Source organism: Chiloscyllium plagiosum, unplaced genomic scaffold (assembly GCF_037043375.1).
Source record: "Chiloscyllium plagiosum isolate Xiang-an unplaced genomic scaffold, Cpla_swu_hap1 HiC_scaffold_30, whole genome shotgun sequence".
NCBI lineage: Eukaryota > Metazoa > Chordata > Chondrichthyes > Orectolobiformes > Hemiscylliidae > Chiloscyllium > Chiloscyllium plagiosum.
The window spans coordinates 58673123-58695004 of NW_028270168.1; the positions used below are offsets into that span (position 1 = coordinate 58673123).

Consider the following 21882-nt stretch of genomic DNA (forward strand, 5'->3'; position numbering starts at 1 on the left):
GGACATAATTACTATGTGTCATGAGTCCAAGGTGAGAGGGGAAAAGTTTAGGGGAGATATATGTGGAAAGTTCTTTATGCAGAGGATGGTGGGGGCCTGGAATGCATTGTCAGTGGAGGTGGTAGGGGTGGGAATAATAGTGTCATTTAAGATGTATCTAGACAGATACATGAATGGGCAGAGAGCAGAGGGATACAGATCCTTAGAAAATAGGTGACAGGTTTAGATAGAGGATCTGGATCGGCGCAGACTTGGAGGGCCGAAGGGCCTGTTCCTGTAATTTTCTTTGATCTTGGTTCTTTGCATCCTGATTTGCTTGATGTTTTGTGGATGTTGTTCCCAATGATGGTGATCCTGATGAAATATCTCTTTCCTGCAGACCTGCAGTGACATGGTTATCCTGGAGAGAGATTGAGGTTGTTTCTGTTGTTATCTTTGTTTGATAACTGGACAGTTTTGACACAATGAGATGTATATACCCTAAACCCTCCCCCACTTTTTTTAAATAATAATAAAACATGATTATATGAATCCCTGGTGGCAAGTGAGGTCAGGTTCAGAGGCCTGTTATGCTCCAACCTCTCATTCCCACAGTAGGGGTTAGGAGTGTTTAAACGCCCTGACCATGATGTGGTTAGGAAAAAGAACCTGAGATACAGTGGTCATGAAGACCAGTGTTACAGAGACGAGTGATTATGCAGAGGACTGCAAGAGATCGTGTTGGGCCTCTTGTTGGTACAGACGCGGCGCGATGGCAATGCAAGCGGCGAAAAGGGCGTACATTCGTTTGCCTCCAGAAGTAAATCGTATCTTGTATGTAAGAAATTTGCCATACAAAATAACAGCAGAAGAAATGTAAGATATATTTGGGAAATATGGACCAATCCGACAAATCAGAGTAGGAAATACACCTGAGACGAGAGGAACTGCATACGTAGTGTACGAAGATATTTTTGATGCCAAGAATGCTTGTGACCACTTATCTGGGTTCAATGTTTGCAACAGATACCTTGTGATTTTGTACTACAATGCAAACAGGGCTTTCCAAAAAATTGATACAAAGAAAAAGGAAGAGCAACTTAAAATTCTCAAGGAGAAGTATGGAATCAACACTGAAACAAAATGAACCATTGGGTTCTGTTTTTTTAACTTTTGCATTGTAAATACTATTGAAAGGACTTTTGAAGATGTCATAAACTTAGCAATTTGGATAAAGCTCACCAAGTTATTTTGTAGTTTAAGATTACCATTTACTTTGAATAATCGGTGGTTGTTTTAAACATTACTTCTGTTTATTTTGACTTTATGTAATATTTTCTTAATTTGAAACATAACATAATTAAGTTTAAAGTTTGTGCGAAGATTTGTAGCTCGGGTGCTCGTTGTTGTGGTTCTGTTCGCCGAGCTGGAAGTTTTTGTTGCAAACGTTTCGTCCCCTGGCTAGGCGACATCATCAGTGCTTGGGAGCCTCCTGCAAAGCGCTTCTTTGATGTTTCCTCCGGTGTTTATAGGGGTCTGTCCCTGCCGCTTCCAGTTGTCAGTTTCAGCTGTCCACTGTAGTGGTTGGTATATTGGGTCCAGGTCGATGTGTTTGTTGATGGAGTTTGTGGATGAATGCCATGCCTCTAGGAATTCCCTGGCTGTTCTCTGTCTGGCTTGCCCTATAATGGTAGTGTTGTCCCAGTCGAATTCATGTTGCTTGTTGTCTGCGTGTGTGGCTACTAAGGATAGCTGGTCGTGTCGTTTCGTGGCTAGTTGATGTTCATGTATGCGGATTGTTAGCTGTCTTCCTGTTTGTCCTGTATAGTGTTTTGTGCAGTCCTTGCATGGTATTTTGTACACTACATTCGTCTTGCTCATGTTGGGTATCGGGTCCTTCGTTCTGGTGAGTTGTTGTCTGAGCGTGGCTGTTGGTTTGTGTGCTGTTATGAGTCCTAGGGGTCGCAGTAGTCTGGCTGTCAGTTCCGATAATTAAGTTTGCATACAAATGGTGATGTTTATATTTGCAAATACTTTTACTGGGACTACACACCAGTTACCATGGTGATCCAGATATTATTTGTCAAATGTGCACTCTTGTATTCAAAATGATTGTTTGTGTACAATAAACTGTAAAATGGTTTTATGTTGGTCATTATTGATGTATTTCTGTTGCGAAGTGTGAAGCTAATGTTCTAGTGTAAGCCTGTTGATACCAGTGAATTAGGTAGCTAGAACACTGGGTTGTGGCCTGGTTTGGGACGTGAAATGAAGAAGTCCACCTATTGTTCAGTATTCTGACCTTCTCTGTCTTGTTATCCTCCCTCAAACCAGCACCTCCAAACATTAAATGTAAATGTTCTTGTCATTAAATAGTAACCAGTTAAAAAAAAGAGATCAATCATTTTAAATAAAAGTGAAAATGGAGCTGACCTGTCGGACAGAGACCACTTTAAGCGTGGGTAATAGAAATGAGGGTGAAAGCAAAGGGGAGGTAGGGATCTGATTTGGAGACTATATCCATTGTGGAGAAAATAGCTTGGTTAAATCCTATCCAGAAATAGATTTGGAAGAGGTGTAAGATGCATGTGAGTTTTGATATATCAGAAACAGTTACACCTTGCCTTGCCTGGCTGTCAGGAGCTGTTTCATCACTTGGATCACTGAATCAGCGCCTCAGGCGACTGACTGTGTGGAGTTTGCACATTCTCCCCGTGTCTGCGTGGGTTTCCTCCGGGTGCTCCGGTTTCCTCCCACAGTCCAAAGATGTGCAGGTCAGGTGAATTGGCCATGCTAAATTGCCCATAGTGTTAGGTTAGGGATATGGGTGGGTTGCGCTTCGGCGGGTTGGTGTGGACTTGTTGGGCCGAAGGGCCTGTTTCCACACTGTAATGTAATCTAATCTAATTTGTCAAACAGGCACCAAACAGAGGGTCTGAATCCTTTCTCTCTGGGGTGTCTGTATTAAATCCTCCCTGTACTCCTGTTGGTGTGTTGTCAGTCCCCCCTATTGGAGAAATGTGGAATTGCAGCCTGGCTGTTTGAGTTAGTTGTTTCGTCCATCATTCTCTCGGTTCCCATGTTTGTGCTGTGCCATGCCCCCTGTTGGAGATATTGGGAATTACCATCTGGGAGTCTGAGCTACACTGTCATCATAATTCTCTCAGTTTCCCTGTTGGGTTACTATTCTGTGTCCTATGATCCTACTCCACAGCTACCTGATAAAGACACGGTGCTTTGAAAGCTAGTGCTTCCAAATAAGGTAAAAACAATGACTGCAGATGCTGGAAACTAGATTCTGGATTAGTGGTGCTGGAAGAGCACAGCAGGTCAGGCAGCATCTGCTCCTCGGATACTGCCTGAACTGCTGTGCTCTTCCAGCACCACTAATTCAGTGCTTCCAAATAAACCTGTTGGACTATAACCTGTTTAATTTTGCCCCCTCTATTGGGTATATCAGGAACTGCTGTCTGGCAGTCTGAGTGAGTATGCTCAGTCAATACTAATCTTTTTGCATTGTCTCATATCCATGGTGTGGGGATGTCATTAGGGATCTGTGTTATAGCGAGTCGGGAATGTTCAGTTTGCCTGTCTGTCAGGGAGTTCTTGGGAATCTATGAAATGTTCATGTTGTCACTGAGTAGCGAGTGATTTACAATCTGTCAGACAAGTCTCCTCATGGGCCACTTAAAGTAGTCCGGATTCCCTTGGATGTGGAAGCTGCGGTTGGTGACACTGACAGAAGTGTATCATTTCCATCAGTGGGGTCGCTGTGAGGATGTGTCATGGGGTGTCTTCTCTTCTCGAGTCACTGCCCTGAGTGGGATTTTGTGATGAATCTTATCCTTCTGAGTCTTCGTGTGATTTTGGGAGGGTCTTGAGGATCTGCCATTGGATTGATCAGGTTCGATTACCCTGATCAATCAGACCCAACCAGGTGTTGGTACATTGATAGCAGGGTGGCCTTTGGGTGTCCATTATGGTAGGTGCTGGGTGCATGTAGCCACCTCCAAATAAGGGTGCCAGGCCGCTCTGTGTCTAGCAAATGACTTGCTGCTCCTGATTGTCCTGAGGGTGATATTCCATTGTCCTGTTCAAGTCCAACTCCAGATGGGTGTTGCAGGGTCTGCAGCTTTTGGATTTATTTGCAAACTGTCTGTGAGCAGCTGCAGCCTGTCTGCATACTGCGGCAGGTGGATTGACACTTTAGTCAAGGCTGGGGTTTATTTCCCAGCATGCTTTAATCATTGTCCATCTTTTGTTATTCCATGGTAAGTTTATTATTGTCCATCATAAGTTCATTACTTCTGGAGGCCAATTCGGCCACAAAGGACAGGAAAGTGGACACGAGGAATGTCAGACCAGCCTCGAGGGGCCGAATGGCCTCCTCCTGTTTCTTATGGTCTTATCGATTCTGTAATTCCCAACTGTCTCACTCTACCCCATAAGTGGCCAATCCATGCCTGGAAACTATTTGGCGATTTGTGATTGAAAATTTTTCAAATGCTGACTGTTGTGTAAAATTCTTTTCTTGAGCAGACATTCAGGAGAAGCTTGACCATTTGGTGCGGCTCTGGACTGAGTTACAGTTTCACTCTCAGGAGCAGGAGTCCAGGCTTCAGGCCAAACTTTGCCAGGCCCAGCAGTTTGAGATAGCTCTGACTGATCTCACTGTTGTCTTGAAGACCACTGAGCAGAGGCTGCAAGATCTGAGTACACCATCATCCAATCCAGTGACTCTCCAACATCGTCTTGGCTGCCTCCAGGTGAGTGAGGATATCACTGAGGGTGACCTTTATTACCTTCCTGCTCCTAACCTGCTGTCGGGGTTTAACTGGACTGGCTCTGGAGGCAGTTCACAGATAGTGAGAGGCAGGGGTTTGGCAACCCAGGGTTCAGTTCAGTTCAGGTGAAATCTGAAACAGAAATGAAGGCAGCAAGTTAGTGAATGAGTCTGGAAAAGGAGAGGAAATAAATTAGGCAACAGACTACGTGTTTGCTGGGGCATGGGTTTCTGACTTCACAGTCCAGAGTTCATCAAATAAAGCAACCAAACTGAGGGCACTTCTCATCAATATTGCCCTGATGCTAGGAATGTGACTGAGAGAGGGAGCTCAGTGTTCTTGCTTTCAGGGTTTTCAGATGGAATGGGTGGGGTGGAATAACAGAGGAGGGAGTTTGGAGGAGACTAAGGCAGCTGTGAGGAGGGATGATGTGCTGAAATGGTCAACAAATGAGGCCACAGTCAAAAGGTATGGTGCTGGAAAAGCATATCCGGTCAGGCAGCATCCGAGGAGCAGGAGAGTTGACGTTTTGAGGTACCTGGACTACACCTCCTCCCACCCTGCCTCCTGTCAAATCATTATCCCTTACTCCCAATTCCTCTGCCTCTGCCACATCTGCTCTCAGGAGGACCAATTCCACTCCAGACCATCCCAGATGGCCTCCTATTACAAGGGCCATAATTTCCCCTCCCACGTGGTTGATGTCCCCTCCAGCACATCTCCTCCACTTCCTGCACCTCTGCCCTTGAACCCCACAACAAGGACAGAACTCCCCCAGTCCTCACCTTCCACTCTACCAACCTCCGTATACATCGCATCATCCTCTGCCATTTCAGCCACCTACAAACGGACCCCACCACCAGAGATATATTTCACTCCCCACCCTTATCTGTGTTCCGCAGAGACCATTCCCACTGCGACTCCCTTGTTAGGCCAGTGTCACCCACCAGCCCTCACACCTCCTCCCCTGCCACCGCAGGAATTGCAAAACCTGTGCCCATACTTCCCCCTTACTTCCATCCAAGGCCCCAAAGGACCCTTCCACATCCGTCAGAAATTTACCTGTACTTCTACAAATGTCATCTACTATATCCGTTATTCTCAATGTGATCTCCTCTACATTGGGGAGGCAGGACGCCAACTTGCGGAAAGTTTCAGAGAGCATCTCTGAGACACCCACACCAACCAACCCCACCGCCCCATGGCCGAACACTTCAGCTCCCTCTCCCACTCCGCCAAGGACATGCAGGTCCTGGGCCTCCTCTGTTGCCAAATCTTAGCCTGGAGAAAGAACATATTATCTTCTGCCTTGGGACCCTCCAACCACATAGGATCAATGTGGATTTTGCCAGTTTCCACATCTCCCCTCCTCCCACCTTGTCCTATTCCCAACCCTCCAACTTGGCACCACCCTCTTGAACTGTCCCATCTGTCCATCTTCCTGCCTACCTATCTGCTCCACCCTCCTCTTGACCTATCACCATCACCCCAACCTTCATCTATCTTTCATATGCCTAGCTACCTTCCCCCAGCCCCAACCCCTCCCATTTATTGCTCAGCTCCCTTCCCCCCCCCCCCCCCCACGGCCCCACATTCCTGATGAAGGGCTTATGCTCGAAATGTCAACTGTCCTGCTCCTCGGATGCTGCCTGATCTGCTGTGCTTTTCCAGCACCACTCTGATCTAGCCTCTGATCTCCAGCATCCGCAGACCTCACTTTCTCCTATCAAATGAAGCCATGCGGACAATGAGCTGAGGAACAAGAAAAGGGGCAGTTACATAGCTGGGGAGTGGGCTGTACTGTAGATCTTCAAGGTTTCTTCTCAAACCATGACCGTGTCCATCTCGAAGGAAAAGGGCAGCAGATACATGGAAACATCACACTAATAGAAGTCAGAGAATTGGGATAAGGGGAGCATTTTCAAAATGGCAACCTGTAACTAGTGGAGTGCCCCAGGGGGCAGTGCTCAGCCCACAGTTATATCCTGTACAAGGCAGTCCATCCTGTTTGCAGGATAATGGAAGGCAGCTGGTTGTAAAGACAGGAAATGTTGGATCATTAAATTGCATCCTTGTATGGGATTGCTTTCACAGGTATATGGACGAGAATAGAATAACGGAGATGGGTTTCAGATTGGTTCCACAGGTCAACGCAACATCGAGCCCTGAAGGGTCTGTCCTGCACTGTAATGTTCTATGTTCTATTACGAGCATTTGTAAGGTGGATGTTCATAGATCGGGGACCTTTTGGGTATATTAACAATGTGTGAGGAAAGTAATCACCAGGTTTACAGATCAGATAGAAATGGGTGGGGAGGCAATGGGTGAAGGTGACATAAGGAGTTATCCGAGGGATTTAGAAAGCTTAGGCGAATGGGCACAAATTTGACAAATGGAATATAGTGTAGGAAAAGGTAAGGTTATGGACTTTGGTGGGAAGAACAGAGGAGCTGAATCTTATTTAAATGGAGAAAGACTGCAGAAAGCTGCAGCACAGAGGGATTTGGGAGTCTCGTGTGTGAATCACAATTATTGATTTTAATTTCAAAGGAAATGGAGTATAAAAGTGAGGAAGTTTTGCTAAAACTATACAGGCAGTAGTCAGACCACAGCTGGGATACTCTGAACAGGGTTAGGCCCTTGTCTAAGGGAAGATATTCCGACATTGGAGGCAGTCCAGAGAAGGTTCACAGGAATGGAGGAACTGTCTTATGAGGAGAGGTTGGATAGGCTGGAACTGTACTCACTGGACTCTGGAAGAATGTTCCAACCTTATTGGAACATCCAAGATTCTTAAGTGATTTGACAGAGTTGATGTGGAGAGGTTGTTTTTCTTTGTGTGGGAGAGTGTAGGACTGGGAGTATCATCTCAGAATAAGAAGTCACCCATTTAAGGCAGAGATGGGGAGGAATTTTTTCTCTCAAAATGGAATGAATCTGAAGATTTTTATCACAGAGGGCTGTTGAGGCAGGGCAGCATGGTGGCTCAGTGGTTAGCACTGCTGCCTCACAGCACCAGGGTCCCAGATTCGATTCCAGCCTCAGGCAACTGTCTGTGTGGAGTTTGCACATTCTCTCCGTGTCTGCGTGGGTTTCCTCCGGGTCATCCAGTTTCCTCCCACAGTCACAAAGATGTGCAGGTTAGGGTGGATCGGCCATGTTAAGTTGCCCGTTGTGTTAGGTGCATTAGTCAGAGGGAAATGGGTCTGGGTGGGTTACTCTTCGGAGGGTTGGTGTGGAGTTGTTGGGCCAAAGGGCCTGTTTCCACACTGTAGGGCAATTAATCTAATCTAAATAGTTATATTCAAGGCTGAGACAGAGAGAGTGTTACTCAGGAAAGTAATTGGGGGTTACGGGGAAAAGGTAGGAAAGTAGAGATGAGAACAGCCATGGTCTCATTGAATCTTAAAGCAGACTTGATGGGCTGAATGGCCTACTTCTGTCCTACATTTTATGGTTGAATGGCAGGACTTGAAGCACCTCAGCCAGTGTGGTCCTTGGAAAAGAGGTTTGGGATGGTACCGCTCCATACCAGGCCATTATGGAGTGGTGGATAGACCCCTACAATACTTAATATTCCTGAGGACGTGCACTGGATAGAGTGACAGGTTAATCACCTTCCACTCAGCAGATGTGGAGCTGATCATTTCACTCTAGGGATTTGCCTCACAGCGCTAGAGACCCAGGTTCAATTCCCGCCTCAGGTGACTGACTGTGTGGAGTTTGCACGTTCTCCCCGTGTCTGCGTGGGTTTCCTCCGGGTGCTCCGGTCTCCTCCCACAGTCCAAAAATGTGCAGGTCAGGTGAATTGGTCATGCTAAATTGCCCGTAGTGTTAGGTGAATAGGGTAAATGTAGGGGAATGGGTCTGGGTGGGTTGGGCTTATTGGGCTGAAGGGCCTGTTTCCACACTGTAAGTAATCTAATCTAATCTAAAGCAGATACCCTAGCCCCTTTCCAGACAGCTCCAGATGATCTCTCTGTTGCAGATTCATATGACCAACTTTCATTTCTAAACCTCAACTTTACCTCAAACTGCATCTTTATATTGAATGAGAAAGAATTTTTAATCTCCTGTAAGAAACAATTGCCTCTTTCTCTTGTATGAATGCTTTATCCAGAGAGTTTCCACAAATGCTGTATGTTTGTTTATTTCTTTTGAACTTGAGCACTGCAGGTTAGAGTGGTGAAGGAGGTATATGGGACACTTGTCTTTATTAACTGAAGGATGGAGTTTCAGAGCAGGGAGGAACTGAATAAAACATTGGTTAGGCAACAGCCAATGTGTGCAGTTCTGAATCCACATTCTAGGATGGAGGTGATCACATCCAGTGGAGAGTGTGCAGAGGAGATTTATCAGGATGTTGCCTGGGCTGGAGAGTTTCAGTTAGGAAGAGAGATTGGACAGACTGGGAATGTTTTTCCCCAGGGCAGGATTGACTGGCACAAGGGGCCATAGTTTTAAGATATTAGGAGAATGGTACAGAGGAGACATCAGAGGAAGGTTCATTACGCAGAGAGTTGTGAATGCATGGAATACATTGTTAGCGGTGATGGTGGAAGTAGAGTCAATGGGGACAGTTAAGCGACTGCTGGACGTGCAGATGGAAAGCAGTGAGTTGAGGGGTGCATAGGTGAAGTTATTTTACTTTACATTAGGATTAATCCTTGGCACAATACCGTGCTGTACTTTTCAATGTTCAATGGGAGCAAAGGAGACTGAGAGGGGACATGTTTGAGATGCAGAAAATTGGACAGGACAGACAGGAAGGAACTTTTCCCCTTAACGCAGGGATCAATGACCAGGGAGCTGGGGTTTAAGGTAAGGGGCAGGAAGTTTAGAGGGGGATGTGAGGATAAATCATTTCACCCAGAGGGAGGTGGGGAACCTGGACCTCACAGCCTGAGAGGGTGGGAGGGACAGGAACCCTCATCACATTGAAGAGGGATTGAGATGTAATAAGGTGATGGGCCAAGTGCTGGGAAATGGGGCTAGAATCATTAGGTGGTTGTTTATGACTGGTGTAGTCAGACCGAGCTGAAGGGCCTTTCTCTGTGCTGTACATCTCTACAACACTGACATCACTCTTGCTTCATTTGCATATCACTTTAAATCTATGTCCATTGTGTTTACAATCCTGGTACAAGCAGGGACTGTTTCTCCCTGTCTGCTCTGTCCAGCTCTGCTCCTGGTTTTGAAAACCTCTATCACATCTCCCTCTCAGCTGCCCTCTCTCTGGGGAGAACTGTCCCAACGTCTTCAACCTCCCCCCCCATCCCTGAAGTTTCTCATTCCGGAAACCATTCCTGTAAATCACTTCCTGCACTCTCTCCAATGCATTCCCATCTTTCCTATAATGTGGGGCCCACACCCTGTACACAATATTCCAGCTGAGGACCCACAAGGGTCCTGGACAAGTTCAACATCACCCCCCTGCTATTGTACTCTCTGCCCCGGTAATAAAGGCGAGGATACTGTCTGCTTTATTAACTGCTCTCTCCCCCGGTGCTGCCACCTTCCATGATCTGTGACGTATACCACCCAGCCCCCTGTGCTCCTACTCCCCCTTTACAATTATCCCCGTTATTTTATGTTGCCTTTCAATGTTCTTCCAACCAAAGTGCATCACCTCACACTTCGCTGCACTGAACCTCGTTTATTCACTCCACCAACTTCCTTTAACACCCAGGGATGGAAGCCATCAGGTCCTGGGGATTTGTCATTTCTCAGTTCCATTAATTTCCCTTCTTTTGATGATTTAGTTTAATTTTATTTTGACTCAGTCCCTGATCCTCTGATAATTTCTTTGGGATTTCCCGCAAGCTCTCCGCCTTTCCTGCTTCCCCGTAGTCACTGACAATATCCCTACTGTTAGCCTTCACTGGGACCAGTGGCTTTCCCTTTATAGAACTGTAACATCTCCTCTTATTGTCTATTATGGCTTTTGCAAGTTTCAGTTCATAATCCTTTGTAGCCGCTTTTAAAAAGATGCTTGGTGGATCTTTGTTGGTCTTTGTATTTGACCCGTCCTGTGGGATCCACACTGTTCTTTATGTTTTTATAAGCTCTTCCTTTTAATTGTATGCCGTACCTTCCCTGCTCCGATGTCCGTGGCTGTATTTTTGTGAGAGTGAGGTGGAGATTCTCCATCTCCTGGGGACAACCTGCCCCTGAACATCATTAAATGTTTCTCCAAACACTCTCCTCTGTTCCTCAGTAACTTTACCCTTTAGCAAATATTCCCAGTTTACTGTGGACACTCTCTGCCTCATCCCTTTAAAGTCTGCCTTACCTAAACCCTAAATTCTATTATCCAATTTTTGCCGATCTCTCACAAACGCTACATGAAACTCGATTATATTGTGATCAAAATTTGCAAATACTCACAAACTAGGTCATTAGTTAAACTAGACTTATTGCTCATGACTAGATCCAATATTGCTTGTCTCCTTATTGCATCTAGACATATTGTTGGAGGAAACCATCCTAGAAATTCACAACTTCCCTGGTATTTGCTTGTCTTCCTCTCCCAGTCTGGGTTCAGATTAGAATCCCCCCATTAATACTACTCTATCCTTGCTATGTAGTTGTCTAATGTCAGCTTTTAGACAATCTAGCAATTCTCAGCTGCTACCAGGTGGTAACATTAGTCACTTTATTGGGAGTTTTCTACAGTCCCCTCAATATTAACAGAGACATGGAGGAGCAGATTAGGAGGCAGATTTTGGAATGGTGCAAAAATAACGGTTGTTGTTATGGGTGACTTTAACTTCCCTAATATTGATTGGAATCTCCTTTGTTCAAATAATTTGGATGGAGCAGTTTTTGTTAGATGTGTCCAGAAAGGATTCCTGACTCAATATGTAGATATGCCGACTAGAGGGGAGGCCATATTGGATTTGGTGCTCAGCAACGAACCATGCCAAGTGTCAGATCTCCCAGTGGGAGAACATTTCTGTGATAGTGATCCCAACATTCTGACCTTTATTATAGTCATGGAGAGGGATAGGAGCAGACTGTATGTGAAAATATTTAATTGGGGTAGAGGCAATTACAATGCTATTAGGCAGGAACTGGTGTGCCTAAATTGGGAACAGATATTCTCAGGGAAGTACATGACAGAAATGTGGAGGTTCGATTTTGCCTGTCCTCGGATGCTGCCTGAATTGCTGTGCTCTTCCAGCACCACTGATCCGAAATGTGGAGGTTGTTTAGGGAGCACTTGCTGATAGTGCTGGATAGATTTGTCTCACTGAGGCAAGGAAGGGATGGTAAGTTCAAGGAACCTTGGGTGACGAGGGATGTGGAACATCTAGTCAAGAGGAAGAAGGAAGCGTACACAAGGTGAAGGAAGCAAGGATCAGGCAGGGATCTAGAGGGTTACAAGCTAGGCAGGGAGGAACTGAAGAATGGACTTAGGAGAGCTAGAAGAGGGCATGAAAACACTTTTTAGTGGATAGGATTAAGGAAAACCCCAAGGCATTCTACACTTATGTGAGGAACAAGAGGATGGCCAGAGTGAGGGTTGGGCCGATCAGGGATAGTGGAGGGAACTTGTGCCTGGAGTCGGAGGAGGTAGGGGAGGTCCTTAATAAATACTTTGCTTCAGTATTCACTACTGAGAGGGACCTTGTTGTTTCTGAAGACAGTGCGAAACAGACTGACATCCACAAACAGCTTGATGTTAAGGAGGAGGATGTGATGAAAATTTTGAAAGACACAAGGATAGATAAGTCATACAGGATATACCCAAGGTTACTACAGGAAGTGAGGGAAGAGATTGCTGCGCCTTTGGCAATGATCTTTGTGTCCTCACTGTCCACTGGAGTAGTGCCAGATAATTGGAGGGTGGCAAATGTTATTCCCTTGTTCAAGAAAAGGAATAGGGATAATCCTGGGAATTACAGACCAGTCTTACATCTGTGGTGGGCAAAGTATTGGAGAGGATTCTGAGAGACAAGATTTATGATTATTTGGAAAACCATAGTTTTATTAGAGATAGGAGAAAGTGAGGACTGCAGATGCTGGAGATCAGAGCTGAAAAATGTGTTGCTGGAAAAGCGCAGCAGGTCAGGCAGCATCCAAGCATTCCAGCAACACATTTTTCAGCTTTGATTAGAGATAGTCAGCATGGCTTAGTGAGGGGCAGGTCATGCCTCACAAACCTTATTGAATTCTTTGAGGATGTGACAAAACACAATGATGAAGGTAGAGCAATGGATGTGGTGTACATGGATTTTAGAAAGGTGTTTGATAAGGTTGTCTATGGTAGGCTCATTTAGAAAGGGAGGATGCATGGGATACAGGGAAATTTGCCTGTCTGGATACAGAATTGGCTGGCCTATAGAAGACAGAGGGTCGTAGTAGATGGAAAGTATTCAGCCTGGAGCTCGGTGACCAGTGGTGTTCTGCAGGGATCTCTTCTGGGACCTCTGCTCTTTGTGATGTTTATAAATGACTTGGATGAGGAAGTGGAAGGGTGGGTTAGTAAGTTTGCCGATGACACGGAGTTTAGTGGAGTGATGGATAGTGTGGAGGGATGTTGTAGGTTGCAACAGGACATTGACAGGATGCAGACTTGGACTAAGATGTGACAGATGGAGTTCAACCTGGAAAAGTATGAAGTGATTCACTTTGGAAGGTGAAATTTGAATGCAGAATACAGGGTTAGAGGCAGGATTCTTGGCAGTGTGGAGGAACAGAGGGATCTTGGGGTCCATGTCCGTAGATCCCTCAAAGTTGCCATCCAGGTTGATAGGGTTGTGTTGGCTTTCATTAACAGAGGGATTGGGTTTAAGAGCTGCGAGGTTATGCTGCAGCTCTGCGAGGTTATGCTGCAGCTCTGCGAGGTTATGCTGCAGCTCTGCGAGGTTATGCCGCAGCTCTGCGAGGTTATGCCGCAGCTCTGCAAGGTTATGCTGCAGCTCTGCGAGGTTATGCTGCAGCTCTGCGAGGTTATGCTGCAGCTCTGCGAGGTTAGCCCACACTTGGAATATTGTGTTCAGTTCAGGTCGCCTCATTATTGGAAGGATGTGGAAGCTTTAGAGAGTGTGCAGAGGAGATTTCCCAGGAAGCTGCCTGGACTGGAGGATGTGTCTTATGGAGAAAGGTTGAGCGAGGTAGGGCTTTTCTCATTGGAGCAAAGAAGGAATGAGAGATGACTTGATAGAGGTGTATAGGATGATGAGAGGAGTAGATAGAGTGGATAGCCAGAGACTTCTTCCCAGGGCAGAAATGGCTATCATGGGGAGGGATAATTCTAAGGTGATTGGAGGGAGATTTAGGGGCAATGTCAGAGGTCGGTTCTTTACACACAGAGTGGTGGGTGTGTGGAATGCACTGCCAGCAGTGGGAGTAGAGTCGGAGACATTAGGGACATTTGGATAGGCACATGGATGATAAGGGGATGTAGGTTCGTCTGATTTTAGAGTAGGACAAAAGGTTGGCACAACATTGAGGGTTGAGGGGTCTGTACTGTGCTGGACTGTGCTGGACTGTGCTGGTCTGTTCCATGTTCTGACATGGTTTATGAATGGAATTGGTATCAGATCTGTTTCAAGTTAACACAGACCAGCACCAAGCTTCACAGTTAAAAGGATAATTGATTCAAAGTCCTTTCTGGATTTTCATTGGGAATAAAGAGATAACATTGTTCACAAGAAACTACAGACACTAAGGTTATAACAGGGCTTTTGCCCGAAACGTTGATTTCGAAGCTCCTTGGATGCTGCCTGAACTGCTGTGCTCTTCCAGCATCACTAATCCAGGATTAGCCATAAGAAAGTCCCAAGATGTTTCTGAGCTAAACCAGGGGCCTGTGTTTCAATTAGTTTTTTGCAGAAGTGAAGAAGTTAGCATTTGAATCCAGATCCATTAGCTGCGATGGATTTGGTAGTTGGATAGTTTTCTTGCTGATTTTCCAGCTCAGTGAGTGACAGCGAAGATTATTACTGCATTCTGCTTCTGTATTTATGGCCCTTCCAGCCTCCCAGTTACCTAACAACAGGCCAGTGAGATATCACTGGTGTGCTTCCACTGTCGGCCTGGAACAGTTTCCTGTAGATGCTCCAAGGTCTCCCTTTGTCTGAGCTGCTTGCCTTCAGAATCAGTCTTGGCTGGAAAGCAAAGGTGGCTACTGTTACTGGGTGACCTAAGCAGGAGCTAAGTCAAGTTCCACCTGAAATAGTCCTTCTAGAGGGACAGCTCCTTTCCCACCTGTCACTCTGGACTTTCCACCTGGTCTTTGCCCAGTCGATGTCCTTAAACAACTCATCAAGGAACTCTGAAAACCCTTGATGGGGTTTTAGCAATATTTTTACCGTAACCAACGACCTTCCCCATTGATTTCCTGAGAATGTTCTGGACGATGATGACACTGGCAGGGTAATCTGCCTGGAGAATGTCTCTGGAGTTGCTTTCGTGTTTAGTACCAATCTATTCTCCAGTTGTCTGTCTACCTCTCATTTCTGTTCCTCAGTTCTCTATAGTGTTTATATTCAACCTGATTCTATTATGAAACTGGCATCTGTTTTATGATCTTTCTTCTGATTTATCTGACCATCCATTTCTTTCATCTTCCAGGGAGTTTGTTCTTTGTTACCCCTCCCTTTGATTGTCAGAGAGATGCACTTCGACTCTGCCCCTAACCATCTCCTCTCCAAAGACAGATTTCCAATATCCCTTTCCATCACTAAACTGAACGTAACTGAATTATGGTCACTCTCTCCAAAGTGCTCACCTACAACTAAATCAAACACCTGGCCTGGTTCATTACCAAGCACGAGATCCAGTGTGGCCTCCCCTCTTGTCGGCCCTTCGACATACTGTGTCAGGAAACCCCCCCCGTAGACATTGGACAGAAACTGATCCATCCGACACACTAGAGCTATAACATTTCCAATCAATGTTGGGGAAGATAAAGTCCCCCATAATGACCACCCTGTTCCTTTCACTCCTACCTAGGATAATGTTGCTAATCCTCTCTTCCACATCCTGGAACTCCGTGGAGGCCTATAAAAAACTCCAAGCAGTCTGACCTCTCCGCTCCTGTTTCTAACCTCAGCCCACACTACCTCAGTAGATGAGTCCTCATCAAAAGTTCTCTCAGCCACCATTATACTATCCTTGACTAACAAGGCCACGCCTTCCCCTCTTTTCCCGCCTTGCCTGTTTTTAATGAAACATCTATTGCTCACCCTGCTCTATCCATGTCTCCGAAATGGCCACAATATTGAAGTCCCAGGTACCTATCCATGCTGCAAGCTCACCTACCTTATTTCGGAGACTTCTGGCGTTGAAGTAGATGCACGTCAAACCAGCTTGTTGCCTGCCAGCACATTCCTGTGACCCTAAAATCCTGTCCCAGTCTTCCCTACTCTCATCCTCCTGTGCACTGTAGTTACACCTCCGGTTCCCACTCCCCTGCTGAGCTAGTTTAAACCCACCCGAATAGCACCAGCAAATTTCCCACCCAGGATATTAGTACCCCTCTGGTTCAAGTGAAGACCGTCCTGTTTGTACAAGTCCCACCTTCCCCAGAATGAGTCCCAATTATCCAAGAAACTAAAACCCTCCCTCCTGCACCATCCCTGTAGCTGATATCTCTCCCTATTCCTTGCCTCGCTATCACGTGGCACAGGTAACAATCCAGAGATAACAACTCTGTTTATTCTAGCTAAACTGGAAGGGGACTAATATACTGCAGGGAGATTTGCTAGAGCTGCTCAGACGTTTGCAGCAGCAACAGTATGTGATGGATGGCAGTTTTCGGAAGGGCAGCTAGTGCAGGAGTCTGTTGTGGATATCCCCATTTCAAACAGGTATGCTGTTTTGGAAAATGTAGGGGGTGATGGATTCTCAGGAGAACGTATCTCGAACAGCCAAGTCTCTGGTATTGAGACTGGCTCTAATGCAACGAGGGACACGTTGGTTTTGTTTCTCAATTTCCCTCTGACTCTTGGGGGTCTATAATACAATCCCAATAAGGTGATCATCCCTTTCTTATTTCTCAGTTCCACCCAAATAACTTCCCTGGATGTATTTCCAGGAATATCCTCCCTCAGCACAGCTGTAATGTTATCCCTTATCAGAAATGCCACTCCCCCTCCTCTCTTGCCTCCCTTTCTATCCTTCCTGTAGCATTTGTATCCTGGAACATTAAGCTGCCAGTCCTGCCCATCCCTGAGCCATGTTTCTGTAATTGCTATGATATCCAAGTCCCATGTTCCTAACCATGTCCTGAGTTCATCTGCCTTCCCTATTGGCCCCTTGCATTGAAATAAATGCAGTTTAATTTATTAGACCTACCTTGTCCCTGCCTGCCCTGACTATTTTACTCATTCCTGTTCTCAGCTGTACCCGTCTCAGATTGATCTATTTCCTCACTATCTCCCTGGGTGCCCCCCCCCCCCCCACCTTACTAGTTTAAATCCTCCCGAGCAGCTCTAGCAAATTTCCCTGCCAGTATATTAGTCCCCTTCCAATTTAGGTGCAATCTGTCCTTCTTGTACAGGTCACTTCTTCCCCAAAAGAGATTCCAATGATCCAAAAATGAGAATCCTTCTCTCATACACCAGCTCCCCAGCCATGCATTCATCTGCTCTATCCTCCTATTCCTGCCCTCACTAGCTCTTGGCACTGGGAGTAATCCAGATATTACTACTCTCGAGGACCTCCTTTTTAAATTCCTGCCTAACTCTCTGTAATCTCCCTTCAGAATCTCAACCTTTTCCCTTCCTACATCGTTGGTTCCAATGTGGACAATGACCTCCTGCTGGTCCCCCTCCCCCTTGAGAACATTCTGCACCTTCTCTGAGACATCCTTGATCCTGGCACCAGGGAAACAACACACCATTCTGCTTTTTCTCTGCTGGCCACAGAAACGTCTGTCTGTACCTCTGACCAGAGAGTCCGCTAACACAATTGATCTCTTGGAAGCCGACGTACCCCTCGTTGCATTAGAGTCAGTCTCAATACCAGAAACTTGGCTGTTCGTGCTACGTTCCCCTGAGAATCCATCACCCCCTACATTTTCCAAAACAGCATACCTGTTTGAAATGGGGATAGCCACAGAAGACTCCTGCACTAGCTGCCTACCTCTCTTACCCTTCCTGGAGTTAACCCATCTATGTGACTGTATCGGAGACTTTCCCCCCTTCCTATAACTGCCATCCATCACATACTGTTGCTGTTGCAAATTTCTTATTGCCACCAACTGTCTCTCCAACCAATCCATTCAATCTGATAGGATTCGCATCCAACAGTATTTATGACAGATATAATCTGCAGTAACCCTTAAACTCTGCTTTCACTCCACAGATGCTGTCAGACCTGCTGAGTTTTTCCAGCTATTTCTGTTTGTGTTTCTGATTTCCAGTATCCAAAAGTTCTTTCTTTTTTTTTAATCCTGGATAGATCCCTCCACAATTTGCAGGAATTAACTCATCTCCAGTTAACATTTTTATCCTACATTGCTCCTTTTCGTTCTCCAAATATAATACGGACCTGATGATACTATGATCACTGTTCCCAATACTCCATCCCAGTTGGCATTCTGCACTTAACCAATTTCGATCCTCATGACTAGCTTCAATAATGTCACCTTCCCCACTGGGTGAAAATGCTTCTTTCCTCAATGGCCTGCTTCAGAAGTTCCTCCCTTTTCTGACCTTAACATAATTATAGGCCATTCATGACTTGGGTCATTCCAATCTTCTACTGTCATAAATCTCATAAATCCCGACCAATTCCAAGCAAATCTGTCCTTCTATACATTTTCCACCGGATCATGGCCTATTGAATACAGCTGGTCCAGCCTTGGTACCTTGTTTCTTAGCTCTGACCAATTAGAAACCTTAAGCACATTGTCTCACTTCATTGAATTACTGCCTTTAATCAATTGTAGCTCTGTGCCCTTAGCTGCTGTTGTTGTTGGGTTTCTATGGTTTTGGTTTCTGTATTCCAGGAGGTCTGTGAGGAGATTGAAACTCTGCAGAATGATGTGAAGTCATTGAGGAGCCTTGGAGAGGGACTGATAGACTCCATCAGAAGTGAAGACACGTGTGAGGTAGTGAAGCATCAAGATGAGGTGAGCAAGTGAATTGACTAATGAGGAGGAAACATTGGAAGCAGTTCAGGGGAGGTTTATCAGACTAATCCCTGGAATGAGCGGTTATCTTATGAGGTAAGTTTGAACAGACTGGGCTTGTATCTGCTGAAGGTTAGAAGATTAAGAGGCAACTTAATTAGACAACCCTGGGGGGGGGGGGGGTCTTACTCGAGTAGATGAGGAGGGGATGCTTCCTCCTGTGGGAGAATCTAAAACTAAGGGTCATTGTTTAAATCTCAGGGTTCACCCGTTTAAAACAGTATCTGAATCATCTCTTCCTCAAAGATCACCCATTGTTCATTAAAATTCGACTTGCCATCTCTGGTTCCATTTTATTCTGGCAAGATGCCCCCCTTTCACATTCCACTTAACCCTCTTCTAATTTAATAGCTCAGTTTGTTTCCTGTTAATCTCTGTTACTAATCACAACTTTGTACAGTGATCAGTCTTACCCCATTTCTCCCCCTCAAACCCGTGTCTCCTTGACCCACCTCACTCCCCAACACCAGCTCCAGCAAAGCCTCCATTCCAGTTGGACTGATCAAGGATGTTCTCCTGAAATTACCATCAGAAATTACTGCCCCTTTTTATCTAATGCTATCCCAATTGATATTCAAGATCACAAGAACTAGGAACAGGAGTAGGTCATTCAGCCCCTCGAGACTGCTCTGCCATTTAATGGAATCATGTCTGATCGGACATTCCTTCCACCCCTTTTCCCTGTAACCCTTGATTGCCTGAATGATCTGTCTGACTCAGCCTTAAATATACACACGGTCTTTGCCCCCAATGTTCTTTGTGGCAAGGAGTTTTAAAGACTCTCAACCCTCTGAGCCCCTAGTGGCTGTCTGAGACTTCCCTTGTCCCTGTCTGAGCCCCTTGTGGCTGTCTGAGACTTCCCTTGTCCCTGTCTGAGCCCCATGTGGCTGTCTGACACTTCCCTTGTCCCTGTCTGAGCCCCTTGTGGCTTTCTGAGACGTCCCTTGTCCCTGTCTGAGCCCCTAGTGGCTGTCTGAGACTTCCCTTGTCCCTGTCTGAGCCCCTAGTGGCTGTCTGAGACTTCCCTTGTCCCTGTCTGAGCCCCTAGTGGCTGTCTGAGACTTCCCTTGTCCCTGTCTGAGCCTCTTGTGGCTGTCTGAGACTTCCCTTGTCCCTGTCTGAGCCCCTTGTGGCTGTCTGAGACTTCCCTTGTCCCTGTCTGAGCACCTTGTGGCTTTCTGAGACGTCCCTTGTCCCTGTCTGAGCCCCTAGTGGCTGTCTGAGACTTCCCTTGTCCCTGTCTGAGCCCCTTGTGTCTGTCTGAGACTTCCCTTGTCCCTGTCTGAGCCCCTTGTGGCTGTCTGAGACTTCCCTTGTCCCTGTCTGAGCCTCTTGTGACTGTCTGAGACTTCCCTTGTCCCTGTCTGAGCCCCTTGTGGCTGTCTGACACTTCCCTTGTCCCTGTCTGAGCCCCTAGTGGCTGTCTGAGACGTCCCTTGTCCCTGTCTGAGCACCTTGTGGCTTTCTGAGACTTTCCTTGTCCCTGTCTGAGCCCCTTGTGGCTGTCTGAGACTTCCCTTGTCCCTGTCTGAGCCTCTTGTGACTGTCTGAGACTTCCCTTGTCCCTGTCTGAGCCCCTAGTGGCTGTCTGAGACTTCCCTTGTCCCTGTCTGAGCCACTTGTGGCTGTCTGACACTTCCCTTGTCCCTGTCTGAGCCCCTAGTGGCTTTCTGAGACGTCCCTTGTCCCTGTCTGAGCCCCTAGTGGCTGTCTGAGACTTCCCTTGCCCCTGTCTGAGCCCCTTGTGTCTGTCTGAGACTTCCCTTGTCCCTGTCTGAGCCCCTAGTGGCTGTCTGAGACTTCCCTTGTCCCTGTCTGAGCCACTTGTGGCTGTCTGACACTTCCCTTGTCCCTGTCTGAGCCCCTTGTGGCTGTCTGAGACTTCCCTTGTCCCTGTCTGAGCCCCTTGTGTCTGTCTGAGACGTCCCTTGTCCCTGTCTGAGCCCCTTGTGGTTTTCTGAGACTTCCCTTGTCCCTGTCTGAGCCCCTTGTGGCTGTCTGAGACGTCCCTTGCCCCTGTCTGAGCCCCTTGTGTCTTTCTGAGACTTCCCTTGTCCAGTCTGAGCCCCTTGTGGCTTTCTGAGACTTCCCTTGTCCCTGTCTGAGCCCCTTGTGGCTGTCTGAGACTTCCCTTGTCCCTGTCTGAGCACCTTGTGGCTTTCTGAGACTTTCCTTGTCCCTGTCTGAGCCCCTAGTGGCTGTCTGAGACGTCCCTTGTCCCTGTCTGAGCCCCTAGTGGCTGTCTGAGACTTCCCTTGCCCCTGTCTGAGCCCCTAGTGGCTGTCTGAGACTTCCCTTGTCTCTGTCTGAGCCCCTTGTGGGTTTCTGAGACTTCCCTTGTCCAGTCTGAGCCCTTTGTGGCTGTCTGAGACTTCCCTTGTCCCTGTCTGAGCCCCTTGTGGCTGTCTGAGACTTCCCTTGTCCCTGTCTGAGCCCCTAGTGGCTGTCTGAGACGTCCCTTGTCCCTGTCTGAGCCCCTAGTGGCTGTCTGAGACTTCCCTTGCCCCTGTCTGAGCCCCTAGTGGCTGTCTGAGACTTCCCTTGTCTCTGTCTGAGCCCCTTGTGGGTTTCTGAGACTTCCCTTGTCCAGTCTGAGCCCTTTGTGGCTGTCTGAGACTTCCCTTGTCCCTGTCTGAGCCCCTTGTGGCTGTCTGAGACTTCCCTTGTCCCTGTCTGAGCCCCTTGTGGCTGTCTGAGACTTCCCTTGTCCCTGTCTGAGTCCCTTGTGTCTGTCTGAGACTTCCCTTGTCCCTGTCTGAGCCCCTTGTGGCTGTCTGAGACTTCCCTTGTCCCTGTCTGAGCACCTTGTGGCTGTCTGAGACTTCCCTTGTCCCTGTCTGAGCCCCTTGTGGCTGTCTGAGACTTCCCTTGTCCCTGTCTGAGCCCCTTGTGTCTGTCTGAGACTTCCCTTGTCCCTGTCTGAGCCCCTAGTGGCTGTCTGAGACTTCCCTTGTCCCTGTCTGAGCCCCTAGT

General features: G+C 46.8%; 1 protein-coding gene and 1 pseudogene across 1 annotated transcript in view; both read left to right on the top strand.

The window, feature by feature from the left end:
• The first annotated feature begins 751 nt into the window (after positions 1-751).
• On the top strand, positions 752-1429 carry LOC148142211 (splicing factor 3B subunit 6 pseudogene; annotated as a pseudogene).
• Positions 1430-2401: 972 nt separating this feature from the next.
• LOC148142212 (microtubule-actin cross-linking factor 1, isoforms 6/7-like) overlaps positions 2402-21882 on the top strand; it is a 353137-nt gene continuing 333656 nt past the window's right edge. Inside the window, exons 1-3 of the mRNA XM_087976987.1 lie at positions 2402-2441; positions 4519-4745; positions 18727-18849. Of these exons, the coding sequence (XP_087833113.1) occupies positions 2402-2441; positions 4519-4745; positions 18727-18849 (390 nt within the window). The remainder of the gene's footprint in view (positions 2442-4518; positions 4746-18726; positions 18850-21882) is intronic.